Source organism: Aythya ferina (genome assembly GCF_964211825.1).
Source record: "Aythya ferina genome assembly, chromosome: 19".
Taxonomy (NCBI): Eukaryota; Metazoa; Chordata; class Aves; order Anseriformes; family Anatidae; genus Aythya; species Aythya ferina.
Genome location: NC_140309.1, coordinates 8988941 through 9015382, shown reverse-complemented (window position 1 = coordinate 9015382; position 26442 = coordinate 8988941). Strand labels below are relative to the sequence as shown.

At 37.4% G+C, this 26442-nt stretch overlaps 1 protein-coding gene across 5 annotated transcripts in view; it reads left to right on the top strand.

The window, feature by feature from the left end:
- NCOR1 (nuclear receptor corepressor 1) overlaps positions 1 to 26442 on the top strand; it is a 66881-nt gene that overhangs the window by 2316 nt on the left and 38123 nt on the right. For 4 of the 5 annotated variants that reach the window (XM_084493317.1, XM_084493318.1, XM_084493319.1 and 1 more), the window contains exons 2-13: positions 11601 to 11778; positions 13687 to 13826; positions 14891 to 15086; positions 16736 to 16918; positions 18795 to 18908; positions 20822 to 20878; positions 21663 to 21715; positions 23468 to 23534; positions 24288 to 24460; positions 24964 to 25054; positions 25596 to 25774; positions 26250 to 26304. In XM_084493317.1, the coding sequence (XP_084349443.1) occupies positions 11671 to 11778; positions 13687 to 13826; positions 14891 to 15086; positions 16736 to 16918; positions 18795 to 18908; positions 20822 to 20878; positions 21663 to 21715; positions 23468 to 23534; positions 24288 to 24460; positions 24964 to 25054; positions 25596 to 25774; positions 26250 to 26304 (1416 nt within the window). In that variant the 5' untranslated portion in view covers positions 11601 to 11670. Of the gene's footprint in view, positions 1 to 11147; positions 11269 to 11600; positions 11779 to 13686; positions 13827 to 14890; positions 15087 to 16735; positions 16919 to 18794; positions 18909 to 20821; positions 20879 to 21662; positions 21716 to 23467; positions 23535 to 24287; positions 24461 to 24963; positions 25055 to 25595; positions 25775 to 26249; positions 26305 to 26442 lie in introns of all 5 variants that reach the window. The other variant, XM_084493316.1, reaches the window with a different exon arrangement.

Here is a 26442-nt window from a genome sequence, read left to right as displayed (position 1 = left end):
GCTTTTTTTTTTTTTTCAAAGCTCTCAGTCAAAGTTTTGGTGAAATGCTTTTTTTCTTCTTCTGTGCTTATCTGCAAAATGGTTTCAGTGAAGGTTTTCCTGTATGATCAAAAATACTGTTCAGAGTTCTTGTGTGTGTAGCTACTTAAAGTTAAGATTTTAACAATTGTTTGAGTTGGAACAGATCTGTGCCTCATGCAGGTGCAGTACAACACAGCACAATCTTGAGAACAGACTACTAACCAGACAGTGGTTTCATAATGCAAACAAACGTTTCCTGGATGCAGTCTTGAACTCTTCAAGTCATTTGTGTTCTTCAGTCAAATGTGAATCGGTGCTTCAGATGACAAGCAATTAACCGAACGTGTTACCCGGTCTCTGTACTGTAAATGTTCCAGGTAAAAATTCTGACCTGTGCAGACTGCTCTCTGTAAATATTTACTTTAGGCTATTTCTAAATTATGCAAATAGACGGGAACGTGCTGGATATGTCCTCAGCTTGAGTTTCTCTACCCTTCAGTGAGTCTCCATCTAGTAATGATGTTTTGTGATGTTCCCTTCCTCTTCTGTACCTGTTCAGCATTTATCCACCACCTGTTAAATGCCTACCCCAGCCCGGGCCTACTGGGGCTTGAGTTTAGCGAGCTGGGGTGCATGCAGGAAGCTCAAACTTACCTTGCAGCTAAGTTTCCTCCCAATATCCTGAGAGAGATTTCTGTGTCCTTGAATAGCTTCACATCTAAACCACTCATGTAATGCTGCCACTCCCAGACTGATTTGATACGCAGTTTTCTCTTCAGGCTTAAGGAGGATGTTGGTCGATGTGGTTTTGAAGTCAGTGACATCACCTGCTCATGATTACTGAGGCTATTGCAAAATTAAGGTACTGTAGTGTATGAAGATGCGTCGCCCACCTCTGAAAAATCCTGTTGTTCAAAACTCTCAGAAGTAAAAAAACAAAACAAAAAACCACTCAGGAATGAAATTTTTGTGCAGACATTGGACAAACTCTTGACCAGGACTTGAGAATTCTGTGCATGTGGACTGGTCTTGGGTAAAACCGAAATTACATTCATAAAGAGTGAGGGGAAGAAGGCCTATCAATGAAAAAGGACAAGATAAAGTACAAAATATGCTTAAGCTAATATAATGTCTCTTTGACTGTCCTTCTTGTGCCGTAAGTTTAGCTGTGGCTTACAGGGAAAGTACGTTTGGTCGATTCTGTTTGTAGCTGTCGTGGAGTCAGAGGCCCGCTGGTCCTGAGGAGAGCTGAAAACGGCCGCGGTGCAGCTCACGGAGTTCCTGCAGTGCAAACACCCACTGGGTGGTTCCTGGTGGGGAGAAGTGGATGCTCTCCTAAAAGAATTAAAATACCGTCACGTTTCAAGGAAGGTGCCTAACAAACGGGAATATAAATCTACTCATGCAGGAAGTCTACTAGGAGACACACTTGCCTCTTTCTTCTAATGAACCTGTTGATTCCTCTCTGTTCATGCTAGAAAATTAAGCCCATGTAAGTTCAAGTGCTGTTTTCTGAACTTGATGTTATTACAGTTCAGCTGTGGCCTTCACCTCACTAACAGTAGTTTGGGGAAAAAAAAATAGAGGAATTAGTTTAAGAATTATATATACTTGGTTATTTACCACAGAGTTTTGTCTCAGAGTCACATTCTTCACTTACGGTTTCTGCTCATTATGCTATTTTAAATGCTTTGCCGTCAGAGAAGGGCTGTGTGAAAGGTGTGAATTCTCCCATGTAGTAAGTGTAATTTCACGATTTACCTTTCTTGGAATGTTATTCCCAAAACCGTTTCTTGTAGAAGTGGTCACTTACCCGTGCCATTACAGCTGTTATTTTGTAGGTGCTGTTTCGCTGTGGTTTCAACAAGTAAGCCCGTGTGTGTCCAAAACCCTGAAGTTTTGGTGGTTTTTTTTTTTTTTTTTGTTTGTTTTCATTTTTTTTTGTTTGTTTTTTTTACACCCCCACCCCCCCCATGGCTATTGAGGTTTCCTTACACCATTCATAGCTTGAGATCCTTTCCATTCTTCACCATTTTCTGTGACTGAGAGGCTGTTGTGTAAGCTTCAATGAGGAATTATATTTTTATATGTTGGTGCGTTCTCTAGTGAAGTAGAACATCTCAAACTTAATCATAAATGTCAATAAATCACAGTTGCACATAAATCAGAATAAACTTTGTTTCTAGAAGGTGATACTGCACAGGATATGCACAATCTGAATAGGCCTGAACACTCTAGTACAGTAAAATAGAATTCTTATTTTAACCTTTTTTGTCTTTTTAGCTGAAACTGAGAGTTATTTTTGTATGAACTCAGTTAACTGAGGAGAGTGGTGAGGCTGGTACTTTGTCCTGTACAAAGAAGCAAAAATTGCTGTCTTGAAATAATACTTCATAGCATATAATATATGTGAAGTTTGAGATCATCATAATTGTTTGTAATCATGGGTGAAACAGGAAGAATTAGGTGGATTCAAGTAAACCTCAGTGAGCTGTTAGCACTGACTGGTGAGTGAGAATGACTCGAGGAAGGTTGTCTAGTTCTTATCACTGCAGTTGCGTAGCATCTCTTGAGTCTCTTGCATGCTGTGAGCTGATGAGTTGGAAGATACTTTGTGTGGTTTCTGTTTCACCTTACAGCTTCGCGGGTTAAGTTTGAATGCTTCAGTTGATGTTTCATAGCCAGTTGAATTAGCCCATGGCAGGGTTTGGGCCCTTCAGAAGGGGTAAGGTGATTATCTGGGCTGTGGAAGCTGCTGCACTTGTCTTAAGAGGCGGGGGAAGTACTTTCAACATTCAGTTCTGTATACTTGGTTTCTGGTCTTTGGCTCATGAAAATTTTCTGTGGTGTACACTAATTGTGTACTATTTGCTGTCTTGGGACAACCAGGAATGAAAATGTGGTGTTGCTGAGAAAAACAAGATGTTTTAAGTGTCTTTAGGAGGAAAGTGGGTAGTTTCTATTATAAAGACATATTTTTGAAACCAGAAAGCCTCGTAAGGTTTGTATCCTTCTTTTATTTAAATCATTGGTCAGCAGTACTTTTAGTGAAAGAAGTGTTTCCATCCTTCATTTCCTTTTTTTTTTTTTTTGAATGAAGGATTTTCTCTTGCCTCTTTTGGATAGTTTCGGTGTTAGTGTGACCCTCCTTGGCTGAAGAGAGCTGGGTAGGTTCCTGCAGGATCAGGAAGTGCTGCTCCTCGATAAAAGTCAGGAGTGAGAAGATTTAGTCTCCTGGGGACTCTGTGAATCCACTAAATGAGAAGTCAGAAGCTGACTCTTTCTCCTGCGTGTTAGATTTTTAACAACTGGTGAGCAGACTCTGAAAATATTTACTTTTCTTTGAAATATATGTGCTCAGCACTTTTTTTTGGTGAGAAAAGTGGGTAGCTGATTAGAAACTTTGTAAGATGTTAATGTAGTTGTAGTTTGTCCTGTTCTGATCCCCCATATAATGGCAGCCTCGGCCTTGATAACACTTATTAGCAACTTTTCTTTAAGCTCATAAATTACAGAAGAGAGATTAAAATAGAATTTCCTGGAGAAGAGTGTCTTGTCAGCTGAATTTGATCGACCCCATTTGCTAGAGCACTAATTCTACAAATACAGTAGCCAGAAACAGGAGAAAGAGAAACTGTTATTTAAACATGAACTGTAAAAAGGTGATCTTGAGATTTGCTAGCCAGGTTTGGTTGCAGATTGCACATGCAATTAAGTAATATTTATCTTTTGGTATGGCAACAAAAATCCTTTGGAAGTACTCTTTTCTAACTTAATATTTAATGTTCTAAAAGCTATTACTTAAGTACCTTGAGGAGTTGGAAGTCTCTTAATGGAAACCTCTTTCTATTAAAATGTGAAGTGTAAAATCCTATTTTAATTTTTGAGCTATCTTGATGCAGATGGAAAAGTCATGCTAATAGAGAGTAAATGTGACATCTTGAATGGGCTGCTGTAATGCTCCTTGACTTCTGTCACTTCTGTAATTGGCTAAATTAAAGGATACCATGCTTCCATGTCATGTAGAGTATGAGTCAGACGCACTATAGCATAATTGCGAGTTTATGCTGTGGACATTCAGAAATAAAGCATTGTTGTATGCTAGTAGAAATTTCAAGGTATGAGAAGGGGTCAAGTTCAGATGCTTGGGCATTTCTTAACTTTTTTCTTTCTTAACTTTTTTCTTTAACTTTTTTTCACTTTTTGTTGTGAAGCACATATTTATTGTACATCTACTCAACCATCAGCCTTCTGGAAGGTTCTTGAGTGAAAACCCATTACGTTTGAGGGTTGTCCGGTCCGATCCTGTGGCTACTTTCGTCCGTTTGCATTCCATCCCATTACTTTGCAGAACCTTGTTTAATTGGACCTGAAGGGTTAACACAGACCATGGCATCAGAAAGGTTGGAAAAGGCCTTTGAGTTCATTAAGTCTAACCCAAGCTTTTTTTCTTTGTCACTAACTCTTTTCACTGTTGTTTTTCTGAATAACTGTCATATGACTGTGTGATAGCTGGGCACTAAGGCCGTGACTGAAGGACTAATACCTGCTCTTGAAATGTCTGGTGCTTTTTTTAGTTAAGGACGAGGCTGCTAAGTCGGTCCTAGCTTCTGACTGTACTTTTAGTGTGCCGAGCAGTTAGGTTTTAGATGGTAAGTAAAATTTAACCTTTTACTGTATCTATTGGTTGATCAAATAGCTTTTTTATATGGAGGTTGGACACACTCCCCTGTTTTTAGAAATCTGTTGAAAATGTACATTAGTTTTCTCTTGTATATCCCCAACATGCAAATTTGATGTTTTTGGACAAGTGCTTGAACAGACTTAAGATTATCTGACAGAATAAAAATACTGGGAAGGTTTGTTTTGCATATCCAGCAGGGTATTTATTTGAAGGGCTTACTTCTATGGCTCTCAACTTGTAATTTTGTGTTATTGTCTGTGAGTTGGAGCGTTCGCTGACTTGAAGGTACAAATGCAGGTCTGTTTAGTGCATGAAATCTGTTCTTGTTGTTTGCTTTAATGGGTTGGTTGTTCAGTACGGCCTGTTTTGGGGTTTTGTTTTACCTCATAATACTCACTTTTTATGAAGGGAAATCACAGAACGGATTATTCATGGGTATTATTATCATGCTTCAGATAAAACCTTTCTAACCACTGCTGAAACAGTCTCTTCACTGGAAGTTTCATTTTATGCTGGAGTGAAATTTTAATAAATATCCCCAGTTTAACTTAGTGATGTGTTGTAGGCCACCCCCTGCCTAAGGCTGAGCCTTCCTTGTTTTGCTATAGGCTGGTTGCATCAGAGCTTGATTTACTGAGGCTGCTGATTTATTTATTTTTAGAAAACAACTTGATTTGAGCTTTCTTTAGCTGTAATCTAACTCTTTGCACTCTTTACATCAGACTTAGTATGCTCAAAAACAAGCTGAGGAAAATCCCCCCCAAAGGATGAGAAATTTAATTAGCAAATATTGGTTAAAGACTTCAAGATGGCACAAAAACTCCCCTCAATGCAGAAGTGCTGATTTGTTCCGTGCATGTGGAGAAAACCAGAACCCACCCCTGGGCCTGGTCTTTCCCCGTGACGTTGAGCGTGCGAGTGGCAGACGGGGTAACCCTGCCTGGGGCGATCCTTGCCTCTGACCGCTTCCCTCTGCTGCTGCACACACTTGGGTGGCCACGAGTTGAGTGTTTTGGGGACCTGGCCTGCTAAAAATAGTTCCTGCTTTAAACGTGCTGTGTTTTCCCAAGCGAAGAACTGCTTTTCTCTGTGCCAGCGCTGGCTTTTGCCCGCTTAAAATGCCATGGATCCGCAAGCTGAGGCTTGGGGACTTGAGTCTTAGTTCTGATTCAGTCGCTGACTATTTCCTGGGTAGCCTTTGATAGATTTCTTAACCTTTCAGTGACTCATTTTCCCATGTGCACGCTGAGGATAGCGCTTACTTACGTGTCTTTCTGAAGCATTTTGAGACCTGCAGATCAGGAGATGCTGTTCAAATTAGTATTGCCTCTTGGAACCAGATCTGAAATGAAGCTATGACTGTTGCTCTTGTAATATCCGCTTCTAAATGATTTGTAACTTACTCAATATTCTCTGCATATGAAAATGTAAGTTCACACTTACATTTTAGCTTTTAAGGGAAAGTTTGAATCGGTTCTCTTCAGTAGTTTGAGGTGGCCAAAGAGACAAACGCTGTCGTACTTTTAGAAATAAACAATGTTAAATCATTTCCTTATCTGAGGAGCTCGAATTATCGCAGGGCTAAGTGTGTCCTCCCAGCTCCTGAAACTTCTCACTGCTTTCCTCAGCTAGGTATCTCCAGACCCAGCATTTTCTTTTTTTGGTTCTTAACTCCAACTTCCCCTGTATTTTATTTTTTTTTTTAAATATTATCCATTTAACACTACCGGGTTTCCCCATCCCTTGTATGTTTTACCACAGAGTCCAGGAATGTCAGTCATGACCTGGGACGCTATAGGAGAAGAATGGATTGAGTTATGAAGCAGAGAATAAAACATACTTATTTCTGACCCTTCTGATTGTATTCAGTGAGACAGACGATCGGCCAGCATGGTTGGCAGCTGTATGAAAGTATTCGTGACCTAACTTTATCTTTGTCAGACATTTAAGGCAGAATTCCAAAGTCTGTAACAGTTCTTATAAATGTTTATATGAGAAAGCTCTGAAATCTGCAGAAGGACACGAGAAGATGGTATGAAAATACTGGTCTGAAAAAACAGAGTCTTGCCTTCATTGAGTGAGCAGAAATGGAAGCTGATTTCTTGTGTCGTAGTTTGCCAAGGATGCTAAAAATGAAAATGAGCAGCCTCTGGTCTGGCGTGGGAGCAGGAACTGGTGGAAAGATCGGAGAGGCAGTGAGAGCTGGTAGCAGTGAGCTGTACAGGGGGATCCGGGTTGTGTCTGAGTAGAGGAAGACAAGGTTTGTCATGACTAATGAAAAGATACAGCACTGAGAAAAGCCTGGACAAGGTTGTTTACAGTCTCTATGCACAGTTATAATTTGATGCAAGAAGAGTGCCATATTTAAATGTAATCTCAATGTATGGAACCTCGAGAAGTGACAGCAGGGAGGTGGCATGACCCTCCCTGACCAAGAAATAGGTTTGTGAAGAAATTCTGTCTGCTGGATGCACGTAAGCAACTGCTGGAGGTAGAGGCAGATGCTGCTACGTGTGAGGTTGGAGGGTGCCTGCACCTACGGAGCTGAAGTCAAGTGCATGCATCCACAGCTGCAGAGTTGGGTAATAAAGCAGAGATCAGCAGAATGTTGGTGGTAATTCTACAGGCAAATGCCAGCACCGCCACCCCCCTGCATATGACAGAATGTAAATATGCTCATACCAAGAGATCAGCAGATAAGATGGGATCTGCAGGGCATGTAAAGAGGTCAAATTAGGAGAACGTGCAGGCACGTCTGAATGCCTGTGACAAGAATAGGAGCTTGAGAGGGGAGGGGAATGCTGCATTTCAGCGTCATTTTACATGCTCTTGTACCACAATGTCATTCTTGTCCTAAAAGGAGTGAGATCTCCTACAGGATCCCCATCCTTTAGCTCCTGCTGCACCTTTGCAGTGCCAGGGCGTAGCCACGTGCCTCCTCTGCTGTAACGCCCTGCTTTCTTCCTCTCTTCCTCCTGTCTTATCGGTGCCTTCCCGTGTGGCTGAGGGTGGGGGATAAGGCAACCCCCACTTACAGCTTCATCTTTCCTTTTTTTTTTTTTCTCTTCACTTCCACCTCTCATTGACCACAATTATAGCCTCTAATTGTGTTTCTGTTGCCTTCTGCTGTTGGTAATTTTTTGTTTGTTTGTTTGAGGTTATGGTGCTACAAATGCGGTCATCCTCCCAGTTCTCAGAAGGCCATTAGACTAAATGTTTTCATGTGTATTGCATAGACTGCTTAGACTATGGGATGTGGGCTTGCGTTAGTGTCGTTGGATGCATGAAGGACATTTGTGCTGGTACGCTGTGTCCCCCTCCTGTCCCTCATCTTTCTGCTTTTTCCACTTCTAGTACAGAATCTGGAGAGACAGTTAGGACCTCTCTTTGCTGCTGGATGAGTGGTGATATTTAAAAATTGAAGAAATATGCAAGTGCACATATGTTATTTTTTATCATTTCCTTTTGTTTTTAACTGCCTTAAAAAAGAATCGTATTAATCTAAAATTATATTATTTCCAGTGAAGTTGGCTATTTTAGTATTTATTTCTGTTGTTACTATAGTTTGACTTAGTTATTCTCAAGCATAATCACAGGGAATTAAGAATCTATAGTTTGTGGTCCATGCAGTTTGCAAATTCTGACATCTTTGTCTTGGTGATCCCCAGTGATCATTTTTGGGGTTGCCAGGGTCATGGAATATGGAAGATAAATGTTGGGGCACTCCTGGTTTAAAGATGTTTGCTAGTCAAGCTTTAAGGTTTTAAATTGTTTCTAAGAAATTCTGAGCTGTTAAAACTTATGGCAGGTGTACAAGTATAAATTTTGGCTAGGGCTGAATACTGCATGAAGAATTTGGGCGATATTTGCAGTGACCCAGCTGAATCACTCTTTCCCTCCTCCTTCCCTGGGTAAAACTTATTCCCTAGATAAGCAGAGGGATTTCATGTGTCTGCATCACCAGTGTCTAGGATCTGTGATTTCCTAACCATAGGCAGGTGTGAAGATTTCAAGACTAACAATTGTAACACAGACGTAGCAACCTGCACACTGAAGCTGTTGTGAATGGAGAAAAAACCTTTGCAGCATCATACAAGTGAGCGTGGACTGAACTTTCAGCACCTGGGTTAATGATCAACTTGCTGGTTTGACTGAACACAGAGAAAAGAAGATGCAACGTGACAGAGATGAACTAGAAAGGACCTTGAATCGTGTAGTAGTTGGCCTATATTTATATGTTATTTTCAAGTGGCTGTTCCTCTGATCCTCTGCGTCTCCGGATTCTCTAGATCTGCTTGACTTGCCAGCATGCCAGGGAAGAGGAGAGGAACAGGATGAGTATTTACTGGTGCTCTCCCAGAATGTTTCTGGCTCCCTTTGCCTCCGCGTGGGCGCCCCAGAAATAGAGAAGGTTTGGAAGTGGGTTGACAAGGAACAACTGAGCAGGCTAGGGGATCAGTGTGGAAAAGATAGGACTAAAGGGATATGAAAGAAATCTACGGAATCACGTGTGCAGAGGAAAAAAAAAAAAAAAAAGGAATGAGATGTTTAGTTGTTCCAGTGCCAAAACTGGAGATAGCAGATGAAGGTAGCAGGTCCAAAGCAAACAAAAGCTGGTGGTTTCTCATGTGAAATGTCACTAAGCTGTAGAAGTGCAAAGAGCAGTTGTGAATGCTGAGAACTTAGTCTGGTTCAGAAAACAGCTGGACAAACCAACGGAAGAGAAAGCAACTAAGAAATCTGAAACAGAAGGGCTCCAGCTCCAGGAGTCCCAGAGTCACAAGCTGCTATAAGGCTGGAGAACTTGTTGGGAAAGTCCTGCTGTGTGCTTGCCTTTCCTCTTTTAGATTTTATGCTAATAGCATGCTATTGATCATTGTCAGTTACAGCTTATGGGGCTAAAGGAGCTTTGATCAAATTCAGTATTACTGTCTGTGTTCCTCACTGAAGTTTTTTCAGTGTATCAAGCATAAATATGATATTAAATTCAGTCAGACATCTTCCATGCATTTATGAAGACTGCATATGACAGTACAGGGCTGGTGAGACAGTACAAGTTAAGGCATCAACAGTTCATTAAACTAAGATTTGTACTTCTGTAAACTGAAATTGTTTGAGTATCCTTCTACCCTGGACCCAGTTACCCATTTAATAATAAAATGTTCTCCAGCCTTTGATGGGAGTAGTTATCACATTAGCAAACATTTGATCAAGCTGACAGTTAGCTGTATGCCAAAATTTTATGTGGACTTGCATGGAAATTGAGAGAGTAAAATCAGATGTTTTCTTTTTGCTGTAGCTTGGACTCAGGAATACATGCGAGTGTTCAGGTAGCTTGCAGCTATGTAGCACGATGTATATTACCCAAAATTGCTTGCTTGCTGACGTTGTTTCTTATTAAATGGAATACATACAACTCAGATTTATTAGACCGTCATATAGTTTGTAAAGATGTACTCTAATGAATGCAGTGAAGGATAGTAAATGTTAACGATGAATAACTCTTTATATTAGAACTTGCCACTGGGATGTAAATTATAGGTACAGTATGAGATGTAGAGGTACTATATAGCACACAACTACTGATTTGTAGTATAGCTTTGAAATCAAAGCTGTAAGCTTTTCTTTAATTTTTCATACCTGAAAATCAGGCTAAAATTTATAATCTCTGAAACCTAATATCTGAAAAACAGGTAAATCTAAATTTCTCTCATTATTCTGATAATCCAATCTATAAAACTTTATTTCTTAGGTGGAAAAGAAACTAATCAGGACAGAAGTGACAAAACATGTTAGATAAGCTTTAAGATTTATTTGTATAGCTTTCTGTGTCTGATCCTTCCCTGAGCTGATTTTGTCTATTGACTTTTAATGGAAAATCCAGTTGAGAAGTGTAACTTTACATGTGGTGTTTGTGAAAGGTTGCAATCGAATACACTTCGAAATGAAGCCACCTAGGCAGGGGTCAGCAGGTACTTTATTTGAAGGCCTGGTGCGTCTGCCAGGCACTGGACCAGAGGTGGAGACCAGAGATGGACAAGAGGTATAGGTAACTTCTTCTGGTCTTCATCAGATGATTTTGGCAGCTGAATCTCTATATAGAACTTCATAGATAGATGCTTGCACTTCGTTAGTGAATGCTTTTTTCAGTGTTTAAATCTTCCTCAGGTCAGTGTATATTTAAGTGTCCACTGTTAATCTGCAGCTGAGAATGCAATAGAGGCAAATCATTCGTTGAACATCAACTGAGCAGGATTGTTCTAAGGTTTCATAGTATATTTAGTTGCTGGCATCCCGTATAGGAAGAACTGTGCTGTCAATTGAAGTAGTGTTTTTTCCTCTTAGTTCCTTTTTTTACTAAGAACTGTCTTTGTCAAGTTGCTGTTAGATGGTGGTAATACTGTATGGCCTGACTAATGCATTGTGGTTTAATGAACTGTAGGCGGCATCGAGTCAAGCAACCCTAAGACTACCTGAAAGTAGGAAAGAGTTCATAGAGTCCAAAAACTGTAGAAGAATCGAAAGTGAACTTCATGTTGTGCTAAAGAAACTTACTGTAAATTGTGAGTCCATCTATAGACTATTATAACCTCTTTAACACCTATTTAAGTGACCTACTTTTCTTTTAAAATCCTATTAATTCAACTGGTAACTGGTAAAACGATGTTTTCTGACAATATAATACTCAAATCTTTGTGTGGACAATGCTGACATGTCTGGTTTTGAGCCCATTTAAGACTTGTTAACATGTTTCAGACTAGAGTAACCTATTAAATAAATACATCAGGAAAAAGCTTTTACTGGTAATGGTTGTTTTGCTTAGGTGACTATGGCTGTAATGTATTGTGAGTACATCTGGTACTTCAGTGCTTATCAGTGATCTTTTTTCCTTTAGGCGGTTTCCTAGAAACATGATTGCTTGCTGGTCTTGATCTCACAGCTTTGTGAAGACTTCTTCTCTGATAATGTCAAGTTCAGGCTACCCTCCTAACCAAGGAGCATTCAGCACAGAACAGAGTCGTTATCCTACTCACTCTGTCCAGTACACCTTCCCTAGCACCCGACACCAGCAGGTAAGCAGTCATTAGGGTTACAGTTTTTATCAAGAGTGTAATTCAGATGTTTGCTGTGCCAAATGGGATTTTTTTTTTTTTTTAACCACTATAATACGAGCTGTTACACAGATCTCCCCAGTCAGTTTCACCTGGGCATACCAGTCTGCAGCTGCTCTGTTTTCACATGAACAATGTTGTTTGTACCCTTGAAGTTTGGCTCTTGCATCAAGGCTGATGGGTGCACTTATTCAAGTATATTCCTCTTTAAATGAGGGTCTGACTATGGTGTAACTTCTGGAAAGTATAATCGGTAGTAATGTACTTCTCCCTGGCTCCTTCCTAAGTATTAACTTGAAAGGATATAATTACCTGTTGAATTATGCCTTCCTGCAGTGCTCTAGCTGAAATTACTAAAATCCTTGACTGCAATTTTGGCTTTTTAAAGTTCAGTTTTTGCTTGTTCTTTTTTTCTTTCCCTTGCCTTATTTCTTTTTACATAGACTAGTATTAAAAATACCCTATAAAGTGGTGAAGGTAGCCTAAATAAAACCCTATAGCTTGTTGTCTTGACAGTATTTCCTATTATTTAATATTTGTGAATGTAGTAAAACTAGCGATACTTCTTAAAAAATTAGCCTGTCTTGAAGACTGTATGTTGATACTCTTGTCTTCTCAACATGTTGAATCTTTTTGATTTTTTTCCTCTTGGAGATGAAGTTGAAAAATGAAATGTAAAAACAAAAAAAAGTATTGAAGTGGCAAAGGAAGTGTTTTGCCTGCTTAGGAGACCTACTGCTAGTGTTGTTTAGACAAATAATTGTTTTCCCTGCCTCCCCTCCATCTTTTTTTCTAAAAGCACTGGATTTTATTTTTTCAAGATTATATATGTAACATCTCTTTGACTTTTTGACAGAAAACTGAGTTTTGTAATTCTTTGTCTTTATTGTGAAGAATTAATATAAATTTCCTTTTTTTTTTTATCACTGGTTTCTCCTAGTTTGAATAAATTCATAGAAATTGTATTCATAAAGTTTTGTTTTAGCTTTGCTTTAATATAATATGTTTAATCATCGTACTGAATGTGTCCAGTGTAAGTGTGGCTGAGTGCATTTGCAGTGATAGCAATAATTTTCCAAGAATATGCAAATAGTCTGTCTACAGTCACTGTGCATTTAATATGAATGCAGAATTCTGAGCCTCACAAATCCCTAGAGAGGGTGGGCTCTTAGAACATTTGTGGGCACTAAATTTGTATGTGGAATTGATTTCCTGTCAGGCCCAGGAGTGTTCCAAGAAGGTAAGAAGTAAACCCGTAGTTACCTTTCTGTCCTTTAAGGAGCATTGGGCTAGATTATCTATAAGCTGATGCAGTACTTGACAAAATATGTGTGCAAGGCAGAGAATGTGAGTCTGAAATATACAAAACTGTACATCCCAAGCTTTTTCTGAAGCAGCTGTTGTAGTGCTTCCAGGCAGCTGTGTTCTGCTAGCCACAATTAGGGGAACAGAGTTTTAAGAATCTCCTATTTGGTATTTGGTCGTTTTTACCAAGCATTTATTCATAGAGTGTTTTGGGTTGGAAGGGACCTTCCAGTTATGTTCAATCCCACAGTGAATGCCAATGACAATGATGTTAAACAGCACCGAACACAGTATCAGCCCCTGAGTATCGCCGCTCATCACTGGTCTCCACTTGGACATTGAACTGTTGGGTGCAACCATCCAGCCAGTTCCTTATCCACTGAGTGGTCTGTCCATCAGATCCGTGCCACTCTAATTTGGAGACGGGGATGTCATGTGGGACAGAGCCAAATGCTTTGCACAAGTCTGGGTAGAGGAGGTCGGTTTTTCCTCCCCTATCTTGTTTAATTGTTGTACCTTCTGTACCCTTTGTTTTTGTTAACACCTGAACTGTGTTTCACTTAGGAATTTGCGGTTCCCGATTATCGTTCGTCTCACTTGGAAGTCAGTCAGGCAACCCAGCTCTTGCAACAGCAGCAGCAACAGCAGCAGCAACTTCGGCGCCGGCCTTCTTTGCTTTCTGAATTTCACCCAGGCTCTGATAGGTTAGGATACTGTTGTTTGTTTGTTTGTTTGTTTTTAAATATGTGAAAGAGAGTCTTTTATGAGTCTGTGCTTTCTGTAAAGTCTAATTTTAACTTTTGAATAGAAAGGTTTTTGAGTTTCACTGTTTGATTAATCAGTGCTCCATCGTTGAACACTGGAATTTGATTGTTGTAGGACTGCCTGGTATTAATCTGCTTTGTAATTCCTTAGTCCCTTTGCTTTAACTGCATGCTTGTTTCACAGAAAGGAAACGAGTCGTCAAAGCACAGTTTGTTTCACTCTCCCCACAGAAAGCTTTTAGGACCTTATTACATACTGCAAACTTCTTGATGTTTAGGCTAAAAGTATGTAGAGTTTGTATCTTTGGATAACTTAATCTCAACAAAATTGAGGTAACAAATGCAAAAATCATACAGTGTGAATATTGTCATATTTCCTAGATCACACTGGGAAAAAAAATCTTAGGTTTGCATATTCAGCAGGTAGTATTTGTGTGTCTGGTAAGAAAAAAAAACAGTGGAGCTATTTGGATGTTTGAGTTGTGAGAATTGTAGAAGACAGAAATGTGACTTTTAAGCACAGATGACTACCCTACTTTAGCAAGAGATACTTTTTCTAAGTACCCTTTTAGTCTGGTGCATCATTCCTGTCTCTGTCTAAATAGATGCAGCTGATCTGGGTCCAGTAGGTTAACTGAGAAGAAGTGTAGGGACAACTACAGAGAATTGCTGTCATTAGTGTCAGATTGGTAATATCTTCTCAGTAAAATAGGTTACTTTACAGTCAATATTCATGAATGTTCAAATGCGCAGTAATATTACATTACATATCTGCTAGGAGTAAATTCATATGCTGCGTGAGTGCTAGCAGTTTATTTTGGCTATATCTGACATTAACGGTTATATTTTTGAAGATCATACTTAAAAACATTTGTCTGCCTCACTGATTAGAAAGAGTTTTGCTAAATTGCATTTAATGTATGTCTGAAAATTGTTGATGAACAGAAAATGGTTTTCTTGTGTGGAAAGTGCATATTTTAATAGTTTATTTCTCTGTTTACTAGGCCTCAGGAAAGAAGAACTGGATATGAACAGCAGTTTCATCCAGGTCCATCTCAGACAGATCATGATTCACTGGAATCTAAGCGACCACGTCTTGAACAAGTTTCTGATTCCCATTTTCAGCGTGTCAGTGCAGCTACTGTCTTGCCTTTAGTACATCCTCTGCAGGAAGGGTTGAGATCTGCAGATATTAAGAAGGTGAAGGCATTTTCTGTTATAATACTGAAGGTGTAACTTCCTGTGTTGTGGTGAGCTAATCATTTTTTATTTTCCTTAGGTAAATCTTACATCTCCTTATGTTCAGTCTCATGAATTTTACATGTTACCACAAACTGTAGTCATGATTTAGGGTGTTACTCGTTCATAAAAAGAACAAGGAGATAAGTCTGTGTCAAACACAGTACAGAGGGTGGAGTTCTGAGTAGCTACTACACTCTGAAGTTGTTTAAGCCTCAATTGCAAAGTTATGATAGCATAGTATATAATAGATAGCATATGAAATATTTCTACTTTTCAGTTAAAACTGCTGGCAAGCACATGCAAGTCCATTTTTTTCTCTAATGAATAATTTTGCTGGACAGTCAAAATACATCCCTCCTGTCCCTTTTAAGCATCAGAAATGAATTTGCTAATTTACGTAATGTTAATGATACCTGTCACTGTCTCGTTTTGGATAAATCTAGGGCAGTCTAGTTTGGTGTGGATATTTTCTATTGCAGATATTAATGTATCTTAAAACTAATATTGAATCTCTTCTCTCGTCCACTCACCTAAGCAGACAGGCCCACATGCCAAAAAGGTGGAGTGTAGGGGCCATGACATCTGATGTACTCATATCATTAAAGAAAAAATCTACCATATGGACTCAAAAGCTAATAGGCATCAAGTTTTTAAAGTAGAATACTTATATTGCCTTGTCTTTACCATTCATTCTATTGTGTAAGTAAACCATATGTGAAATAAAATTATGATAGCATGTGATTCTTAGTAACTTGCTGTACTGCGTAACAAAGATAAGAGCAAAGGGGGGTGGGTTGGAGAAACCAAATTAAGGTATGCAATGTTAACATGCTTGCATGTAACTGAATTTTTATCCAGGCACTACATACAGAAATTTGCTGTCTCAATAGAAATATAGCCCAGTGCTCTCTTGAGGAGAAGTGGTATTGGGACACAATATTTTGGTCAAATTTGGCTTGATTGAGGGATGTGTTTACTGAGCTAGCATTTGCCAACTAGGTAGTTGTGGAGCATGATATTCTAAGTACATAAACAAAAACAAGGTACAACAGTGCTGACATATTTCGACATGTTCCATGTTCTAATGTTGTTTGGAAACAGACAAATAGAAACATGATGAAAAAAAAAGTCTTTCAAGTCATCACTCTAAGAAAATGCAAATAACCCAGAACGTACTCTTGACAGGCTATTCGCAGTTATGTTGAAGAATATCCTTACTAGTATGCGGGCAGAATATTGAGGATTAGCTCTCAACCCTATATTTAAAAATAAAAGTTACTATTTACATTTTTGAAGATATATTGTATATTAAAAGGGAGATGTTTTGATCTTCATGATAAATATTGAAATGTGCTGTTAATTATTTTTAAAGGTAGACTTTGAAATTGTAGTATCATAAATGGGATGTCAGTTAATTCTAAGATATTTAGAGCACTGATAAACTGAAGCCTTAAACTATCTCTCTGTTAAGGAGCTACCTAAGCTATAGATAACTGGAAATTCTTGTTTAATTCATGCATGCTAGTTTGTTTACTGAACACTCATTTGCACGTTATTAATATGACTGATTTTGTTCAATTCTGCCCTGCCTCCTGTCTCCATGAAAGGACCCTGCTTTTGGAGGAAAGCATGAGGGACCATCATCTCCAATTTCTGGTCAGCCTTGTGGGGAGGACCAGAATGCTTCGCCTTCAAAGCTGTCGAAGGAAGAACTGATACAGAGCATGGATCGTGTAGATCGTGAAATTGCAAAAGTTGAACAGCAAATCCTTAAACTGAAGAAAAAGCAAGTAAGCATAGCAGACACTACTGTTGTTATCTGTCAGTGAAAAAGGTGTGGAAAAACTTCTTGTGGTGGTGAATTTTTTGGTTACATGAACCAAATGAACCAGTTAAAAAGGGAAGGTTGTGTATGTGATTTTGCTAGAACATTTAAATAGATTGGGTGTGATACAGTTTTGAACTTTTTTGAAAATGTGAGCCAAGTAGGAACGCCAGAAGCAGATGGCTTTATATTTTAAACTCTTTCTTGTTAGATGACTAGGGAAACAAGGGTGCTGTGACTGTAATTTCAGCTTTAAAGATGACTACTGTTTAGGGGATGGCTGTTGTCTTCCTTCTTTCACACTCTGTGCAAGGGGATAATCTCTTGCATGCATCTCCAAAACCGGTGCTTGTGCAAAAGTCCCTTGATCATCTTTCACAAAGACAAGAAACCCTAACATCTGGAGCAAAGGGTCACCTTCAGGGAAAGTGTAGTAGGAGGAGTATAAGTAAACAGAGCAGAGAACTAAAGGGAGAAATAACACTTTTTAGTATGGTTCTGGCTATGCCTCACGACACAAAACTGCACTTCAGTCAGCAGGTGCAAAGGCAATGTTTGTTAACAGTATTTGCTGCCTTCCCCGTAGATGTGGCTAACTAAAATGACTCTGCAATCTAGGCATCTGATACTCACTGACTAAAAGTCCTTGTCTGCTTTTTCTGACTTCCAAAGATCCGGATAGGAGTAGTGCCAGCTTTAAGTCTCATTAGTGGGAACTCTGTAGGAAATGACTGTTATGATGTACGATTTGTAATCTGTAGGTCCAGGGTAACAAATATGTGACTGTTTAGAGCCATATATTTTTATCGTCTGGAAGCATTTAATTACTTCTGAATTTTAATGACCTGTAAAATGACTTTCAGTAGAAAAACAAAAAAGGATTTCACTAACTATTTGACTCTGTGTTAAGGGTGCTGGATATTTTTGTTTGCTTGCTTATTAAATTTTCCACAAAATCAGCACGTCCTTTTGATTATGCATATCATCTGTGAAAGTACATTTGGGCATGTTTGTACTGCTGGACTTAAAGAATTACAAAGTTGATGTTGTTTTCAATAACTAAGCCTGCTTATTATGGCATTCTGCAGAAAATATTAGCTTTTGAATTCTTACACAAGAGTATAGCACACCCTAGCCAGTACTGTAAGACTGGATGGTTCCCTTGCATCAAACATACCTTATTGTATGTTTGTGGTAGGCATGAATGAAGGATATTTGCAGTTTAAAAATGAAGAGTGAACTGTATTTATTTGAAGTGAAAGCAAAGCACATTATTATAACAGTTAAGAAAATTATAATAAGGTATTTTGCTTGCTTGCTTGATATTGTAACAATCTGTGAACTTCAGTACACATGGAGTGGTTCGTGTTTACTGCAAAGTATTTTTCAGTGATGTTTTCTGTATTGCTAGAAGGATTTTTGTACCTTTTAAAAAAATAAAAGGGTGATAATAATGACCCTTAGGTATCTACATTGTAGACAAACATGTATGGGGCTTATTTCTTCTGTGGGAAGGCAGGCTTTCTCTGAAGTTCATGTTCTTGTTTAAAGTTACATAGTGATAACATACACTGCTACAGTGGCCTTAAGTGTCAAGCTGAAGCAAGTCTGACTTAATGCAAGTGAATCTAATAAACAGCTGGTTTGGTTTACCAGTAGCACAGAATGGTCATGTTACCATCCCCATGGGCATTAAAACCTTTCAATTCATACCTTGTCGGTTAAAAAAAGAAATAACAGGCAGTGCAAGCCGTTGATCGGATGCATATTTTATCTGGTGACTAATTACTGGTAAGGGTAGCATGGTGCGGATGGCTGATTTTCTTTCTCTCGTTTCTTAGCAACAACTTGAAGAAGAAGCTGCTAAGCCTCCGGAGCCAGAGAGGCCTGTCTCCCCTCCTCCAGTGGAACAGAAGCACCGCAGTATTGTCCAAATTATTTATGATGAAAATCGGGTAAGCGTGCTTTTCAATTGAATGAGTGTAGTAGCGAGTCTTACCGAATGCACTAAAATTCATTAGTTCACTCCTGAGAGGCAATTTTTACTACTTGTATTTTGTTCATTTTGGCCCCCACCTTCATTTCATTTAAAGAAGTAAATGAATTTTTTAAATGAAAGATTTCTGCACAACATTTTTATTCTTGATCGCAGGATCTTCTATCTTACAAACATTCTAGGGAAATGCATCTATGATTCTCATCTCTAGACCTTTTGTGTTGATGTATGCATGTACATAATGTTTATATAAATGTGTGCGTGCGTGTATTAAGAGTTCAAAACAACTTTCTGTTCTCCTCACATAAATACTAACAAGTTTGGCTGAAGACCCATCATTTAAATTAGCCGAAGGAGAAAACCTGCCTTAAAATCATATAGTCACCTTAGAAGACTGACTTAAGCTGAGTTTTGTGGTGGGTAGCAGGCAAAATTAGTCTGTATTTGAAAAAGTCTTAACGGGCTGCTGTGGAGCTCTTTCTCTGCTAACCTTGTTTGCAGGTGGCTTATACAAGAGAATTTTGAAGTTACTGTTGCATTCTCCACGTTATGTATGTGCCGTTAGGTAGGGAAACCTGTTTCTGTATTAATCAAGATGGAGTAATGTGTCAGTGTGTACTCATCTATTAGCTGCTTCTGTGTGGCTCTTCATATATCAATCTATATAGCAAGGGAAGTACCAAGCTTGGTGCATTTGTGAATCCATTTAGCAGTTGGTTTGAGCTCTCATTATCAGGAATTACATGTACTGTAGAATGGCAGCATCAATGGGGCTTAATACAGACATCATGCATCAGTACCTACTCTCTTATTTTAAATGATTGTTAAAGAAAGGCTAAGCCATTTGTGTACACAGTACTGGTTTGGTATCTTTTCTTCTGCAGTTGTACAAGAGGACAGTCCCCTTGGCAGCTTTCATCTTCAAACCATACAGTTTAGGATAATTACTTCTAATATTAAACTACAGTTGGCTAAAATTTGATTGAAGTAATAGGGCTGGAGTTCAGTTTTAAATGTTTTCAGACCAAACAAACCATTCTAGCAGGAGTATAGTATAATACTGCCTCGATATATAATTATTTTGTACAGCTGTGAGTTCCAAAGAGTATCTAAAGATTGAAATTACAAGTAAAGAAGTTAGAACTTAGCAGAATGCTTTCTAATCATAACTGCTTTATGGATTAGTTTTTCCTATGTTTTTCTCTGTAGGCATCTACTCTTAGGGCTAGTGTGTACAGCTATTAGTGGGAAAGAAGCAAATTTGAATTAGTATCCTGGATCCTTTCAGATAGCCTTGTCTGCTGACAAAGGGCTTTGGAAGATCATACAGGCTTGAAATGAATTTGGGCAAGCCAACTGTTTTATCCAGTGCTGCCTCCTTGAAGTTTGGAATTACTTTGGAGTATTTACATAGTGTGAGTGAAAGAAGATCTTTGGCATAGTTCATAATATGTGTATGTACATGTTGATTCACAATCCCAGACTTTGCAAATGGAGAATTTTAGTTCCATTTTTCAGAGTTATACTCTTTTTTTTTTTTTTTTTTTTTCTGAACAGCTTTCCTCTTCTTAGGAACTTTTGCTATATTATTTATTAACTGCATGTACTTTTTGAATCACAGAGGAGGTCAGTGTCTGTTTTTCTCATCTCCGTGTTTTTAAATTGAGAGAGCATAGTAGTAATTGTAGAATTCAGGTACAGGTTTCTTGATTTGCTGAGGCAGCATTGCAGAAGTAGGTTAAGAAGGATATAATACGTTCAGACAGGGCTTTAGCAGTTGAACTGAGTGAGAGTTCACTTGTACTTCTGACACCCTAACTACAGAGGATTTACTGACACTATATATATATAAAAAAATATTTTCTTTTACAGAAAAAAACAGAAGAAGCTCACAAGATTTTTGAAGGTCTTGGTCCAAAAGTTGAACTGGTAAGTTGTCTTTTTTTATTCTGTGTTGCCAGTGTAGCTTTCATGTCTGTAATTCTGTTGTGGTAAACATGTAGTTCTGTGTTCGAGTATAAAAGAACATTATAGGGTGACTTAATCTTTTGGTTTGGGGAGGGAGGGGTTGGACTTCTTTTCATTTTCACTTGGTGCCTGATATTTTATATTAGTTTTGAACTCCTGTCCGTTTCTCAGTTTAAAACTTGTTTGAACATCTCCAGTATTAAATACTGGAATTGGGTAGTGTAGCTATATATGAGAAGATATAGATTAAATATACATGATGTTCTTTTTGTCTTCCTGTAATTGTAAACAATGCATTTTAAGAGCATATTTCAAGAAAAAGTTGCATTCATCCCTGCTTTCATCTTCAATACTGAAGAACACTGAAAGCAATTAAGCTTGTATCTTATTTTCACAAGTTTATATTAGTGTGTGTTTAAACACACTCATGAGTCGGGGCTTGAGTGAACTGGCTGTGTTAAGTAAGTATAGCTTTTAAAAATAGATCTGAATCCGTTTGAGAGAACAGGGTTGAAATATGATAAAAAATTAAACACCGTTGTATAGTTATTGCGATCTAATTTCAAATAATGAAGTCTGTGTCCTAAGTATTGAGTATCATAAACTTATTGTCACTTCAGATTGCTGCATCTCAGTTTAAGTACATTGTAGGCAGAATATTTTAATGTTATTAAACGTAATACATATACTTTAGAATTAAAAAGTTGATAAATACTAAATATATCTTTCCAATCCCAAATTGTAGCCACTTTACAACCAACCATCAGACACAAAGGTCTACCATGAAAACATCAAAACGTAAGTGCTTTAGTATCTTGTCCCTGTGCCTTTTAAGGAGTCTGGACTTAGTTTCACTCAGTTTTTCACTGCTGTGATTTCAAAATATGATGTGTGCACTTTAACTATGTTAAAAACTTTCCAGTTCATGTAAGCTTGAGAGTTCTGTGTTGTAGAATAGTGCTGCAAGGAATGTGATATAGGTACCGCAGACAATGGGACACAGTGACTTTCCATCATAAATTAAAGACAAAAATAATAAACTTTTTTTTTTTTTTAATTGGTAATACTTGTATTTTTCAAAACCTGAAATACAGTGTTTGACCGAGATGTGCCTTATCAGCTTTTCAAACGTTATTGGTGTCAGTAAATGGTAGGAGGAGTTTATTTATTTATTGAGTTTACCATGTACTCATTTTCTGTCATGGGCTGTGAGCAGAGTTACTGTATGCTAAGTTTACTTGTTATGTAGGGCAAACAATTTACTGATTTGAAGTAAACTAGTTGTCTTCTACTGTAAAAACTGTGAATTTCTAGGAAAATTAATCTTTCTTTTTCTTTTAAATACAGAACTCTTCTCAAATTTGAATTAGTTCTTCTAAGTTCACTGAAGCAAGTATTGATTATTAACTAAAATAATTGTTAATAGATTCATTTTTAAATGTATTTAATTGAATTAATTTATGCCCAATTTTAAATGTCCATAAGAGAGACTACCTGCATGGGAAAATCATTGATAACATGGAACAAAATTTAAATTTTTAAGTGGTTATGCCAAGCCAATATTGATTTTGCTCTGTAGCAATGTTATAGAATACTGAAATAATGATCAATATTGCAACAAAATTCAGCTTATTTTCAAAATACGTATTGCCTCTAGACTTTGAAAATAATTGCTGAGTTGTAATTACTGCAAAAGTACATTTTTCTTACAAATTATCTTTGAGGAGATCCCACTCTGTTCTGCTAGGAGGTCAGCTATGAAGACTGAAGCCTCTTCATGGCTTCTCTAGGATGATAACTGGGAATGTTTACTTTCATGTCTTGCTCTGCAACTCTGTTTCTGAGACAAACATGATATACTACTGCTATAGCACAATTAACAAATTTAAACCAGTATAAAGAACAACACTACTTTAATAAGACTTCTATTTAATTGATTTCTGCACCACCAGTTTTTACAAAAGAAGAAATAAATTGTTAGTTTCAGATGTGAAGAAATGAATAGTGAGTTATGTGCGTATTACTGTCATAGCATTTAATTCTATTTTATATATTTTTTTTGTAAGTACAGAAAAAATACTTCTTTAAAATGCTTTTAATCCAGGGGAAAAAAAAGTAATTCTTATTCTTCTCCTTTAAATGTAGCTGTATTTCAGTTCTGCAGTACTAAGAGGGTTTTTTTTTAAGGCAGTACCAAATTTTGAGGATTTTAGGATTGAGTTGCAAAGACACTTCTTTTTCTTTTCCAAAGTATAAGAGTGTTACCAAATTTACTCATTTTAACATCTTTAGGAGATAACCTAGCTTGAAATTGGAAGCTTTCATGTCTCTCTTGTTTATTTCAGTCATCTTTGAGAATATTTTCTCTTAGATAAAATACAGTATAAATTAAATGATTGTTATATTGGGATTTTTCCCTGTTTTTCTACATCTAGGAATAGTTTTCACAATAACAATCTGGCATCTGTAACCTACATGGGCTTTGTTGAGTAGATTTGAAGCTCCTGAATCTTCTGTGGTTCACTTTTTTTTTCCAATTTTGTTTTCTAGAAACCAGGTGATGAGGAAAAAGTTAATACTATTTTTTAAAAGAAGAAATCATGCAAGAAAACAACGGGTAATACTACTATGTTTTTGTGAAAAGATCACTTTCTTTTTTTTTTGGTCTGGATCCTTGACATACTTTCTCAAATGTGTCATGTAAATTCAATTGATTAGTTAAATAAGATCTTAAATTATGTTGAGTTGTTTGCAAATGAACTGCAGGCTTATAAACACAGTTTGCTAGTTATCTAAAACAAGGAAAAAGGTTTATTTTTTTCCTTTCCTTCTTGTTCTTTTCTTAGAGTATGAAGAAAGAAGGTGAAAAATCCTTAACTGTCATGCCTGGCCTCTCTCTGAGCTTTTCCTGTATAGTAGCTGTAGTATCTGAAAGAAAATGAGGCTGATCTGATTCTGAAGACTGAAAGCATTTTTAATCAAATATGTGCATGTTGGATGTTAGTATTAACTAACTTAATGCTTTCTCTTGCATATCACTATATCAAGTAGCATACATTTTGGTGGGGTGGTATCCAGAAGAATATTTCAATTATTAAGAATAGCTGAAGGTTAAACATCAAATTCTACCATGAAAATGTAATGAAGTATTTCTCTTCTTACAGTCCTGGTCTTTTTTATGTAGGAGCATAATCCTCAAAATCTACATTCACTTTTCCCTCTGCTGAAAATTGGTTTTATGTTGTCTTCAAAATGTAAAGCCACTGCTGCAGGATATGAATCTGTCTATGAAATGCCTACAGGAGGTGAGGTGTACTGATCACTTACTGTATTTGTGTTTAGTTAAAAGTTTACTTTTGGAATTTAACAGGAACAGAAAATCTGTCAACGTTACGATCAGCTGATGGAAGCATGGGAGAAAAAAGTTGACAGGATAGAAAATAATCCACGCAGAAAAGCTAAGGAGAGCAAAACAAGAGAGTACTATGAAAAACAATTTCCAGAAATCCGGAAGCAAAGAGAACAGCAAGAGCGATTTCAAAGGTATTCCCATGGATTTGATACATACTTACAAAGTATCTCTTAGTTTTTTGAAATTAAGCTGAAGCATTTTTATAAATAATGGATAATATGTTTATTCATATTAATTACTTAAGTGTATCGTTCACTACATTTCATGGTGTTGAGCACAATTTTCAGTTCACATCCTAAGGGTGTTCATTAATGAATGAACGTTTGTCATACAAAGTGGAATCATGCTGGTCAACGGCTTGCAATGTAATCCTTTTTAGATGTTGACTCAAGCATGACATTTTGCAGAGCCTTGCAAATTCACCTGTAAAACTGGGCAGTTGTTGGAAATTGCAGTACATTGCAGTGTTTGTAGTCTTGAGACTACTTGAGAAAGAACTGTCCTAACTAACTAATTCGATTAGTTAGGTAACACCATTTTAAGAATTTTGGAAGCTGTCATTGTTATGCACAAATCTGAAATTATTGCTGTTTTCCACTTTATCCTTACTACTTCTATTTTCCCGTAACACTAGAGTTGGTCAAAGAGGGGCTGGACTTTCAGCAACTATCGCTAGAAGCGAACATGAGATTTCTGAAATCATTGATGGACTTTCTGAGCAGGAGGTGAGGCTATTGTCTATTCTTTGCTATAGAAGCATAACAAATGACTCAATATCCCTTTCCTGGCAATTAAAGGTCTCTTTCAAAAGGTTTGTTTTTTGGTAGGAAGAGAAACTTTTTGGGCTGGTTTGGGAGAGTCTGTGTGAACTTTGACTTGAAGCAGGTCTTAGAAATACTTCTCATTTATGGGTCATGCTTCCTAATTGCATTTATCCTAGATTTTTCTTACGTGTCTGTTTCATTGCAGGTGTTGCAACCAGCTTTCTTTTTATATCTGTAAGAAATGTGTGCAAACTCTTCCTTTCTAAAGCCCTGCACCATTTTATTTTTTCATAATATGGCACTATCTCCTGTTCCCTTTAGCTTTGTTCATTGGGATAGTGACAGCTTCTAGAAGAGTTAAGAAGTAGACAGAAAAAATGTTTGAAGCTACCTGTGAATGTATACTGTGGTGGAGCTTTAAAACATTGTGTAATTCAACAAATGTAAACAATAGTAGCAACTTTTTGTATTCTTTACTTTTTGTTTTATTCTTTGCCTGTAGAATAATGAAAAACAAATGCGTCAGCTCTCAGTCATTCCTCCCATGATGTTTGATGCAGAACAAAGACGAGTGAAGTTTATTAATATGAATGGTCTGATGGAGGATCCCATGAAAGTTTATAAAGACAGACAATTCATGAATGTCTGGACCGACCATGAGAAAGAGATTTTTAAGGAAAAGTAATGGGCTTTCTTCTCTCTTATTTTTATTGCATTGCAGATAACCGTTAAACACCTAACCCCACAGTAAACATCAGTTAAATTGGAGGTTCTGAAGGTTTTGTGCAGTGATATTTGATAACGTTCTTAATTGGATGAATGAAATATTGCAAAAAGTTTAGACTACGCCAAATGTTTTTGAACTATGTAGGTTTGCATCCACTTAGTCTGTAGATAAAAAAATTGTCTTTAAAATGGCTTAGTTTTCTGATAAGATTAAAATGTGAAGAGTAGATATACAATCTCATTATATTAGTTAATTGCTAATTTTAAGTGCTTAGTTCAAAATTTGATCAATTTGAAAAATAGACTTTTTAGACTAATTTCAATTGTGAAATCAAGGGAGTGCTGATGGTACAGATTGTTTAGAAGACTGCTTTGCTTATTTGGTCATGAATTATGTTGTTAAACTTAAATAATTTCTGATTTGTAAAAGGTTTGTCCAACATCCCAAGAACTTTGGTCTAATTGCTTCCTACCTGGAACGAAAGGTAAGACCTTTTTTAATATAAGTAGAGCCTAGGGTGGGATCCCTAACTTTCCAAATGTAAGTCATTTATTCCAGCATCATTTTACCTTCTTGGAAAAAATCTGTAATTCCATAAAAAATATTGCTTTGACAGAATTTC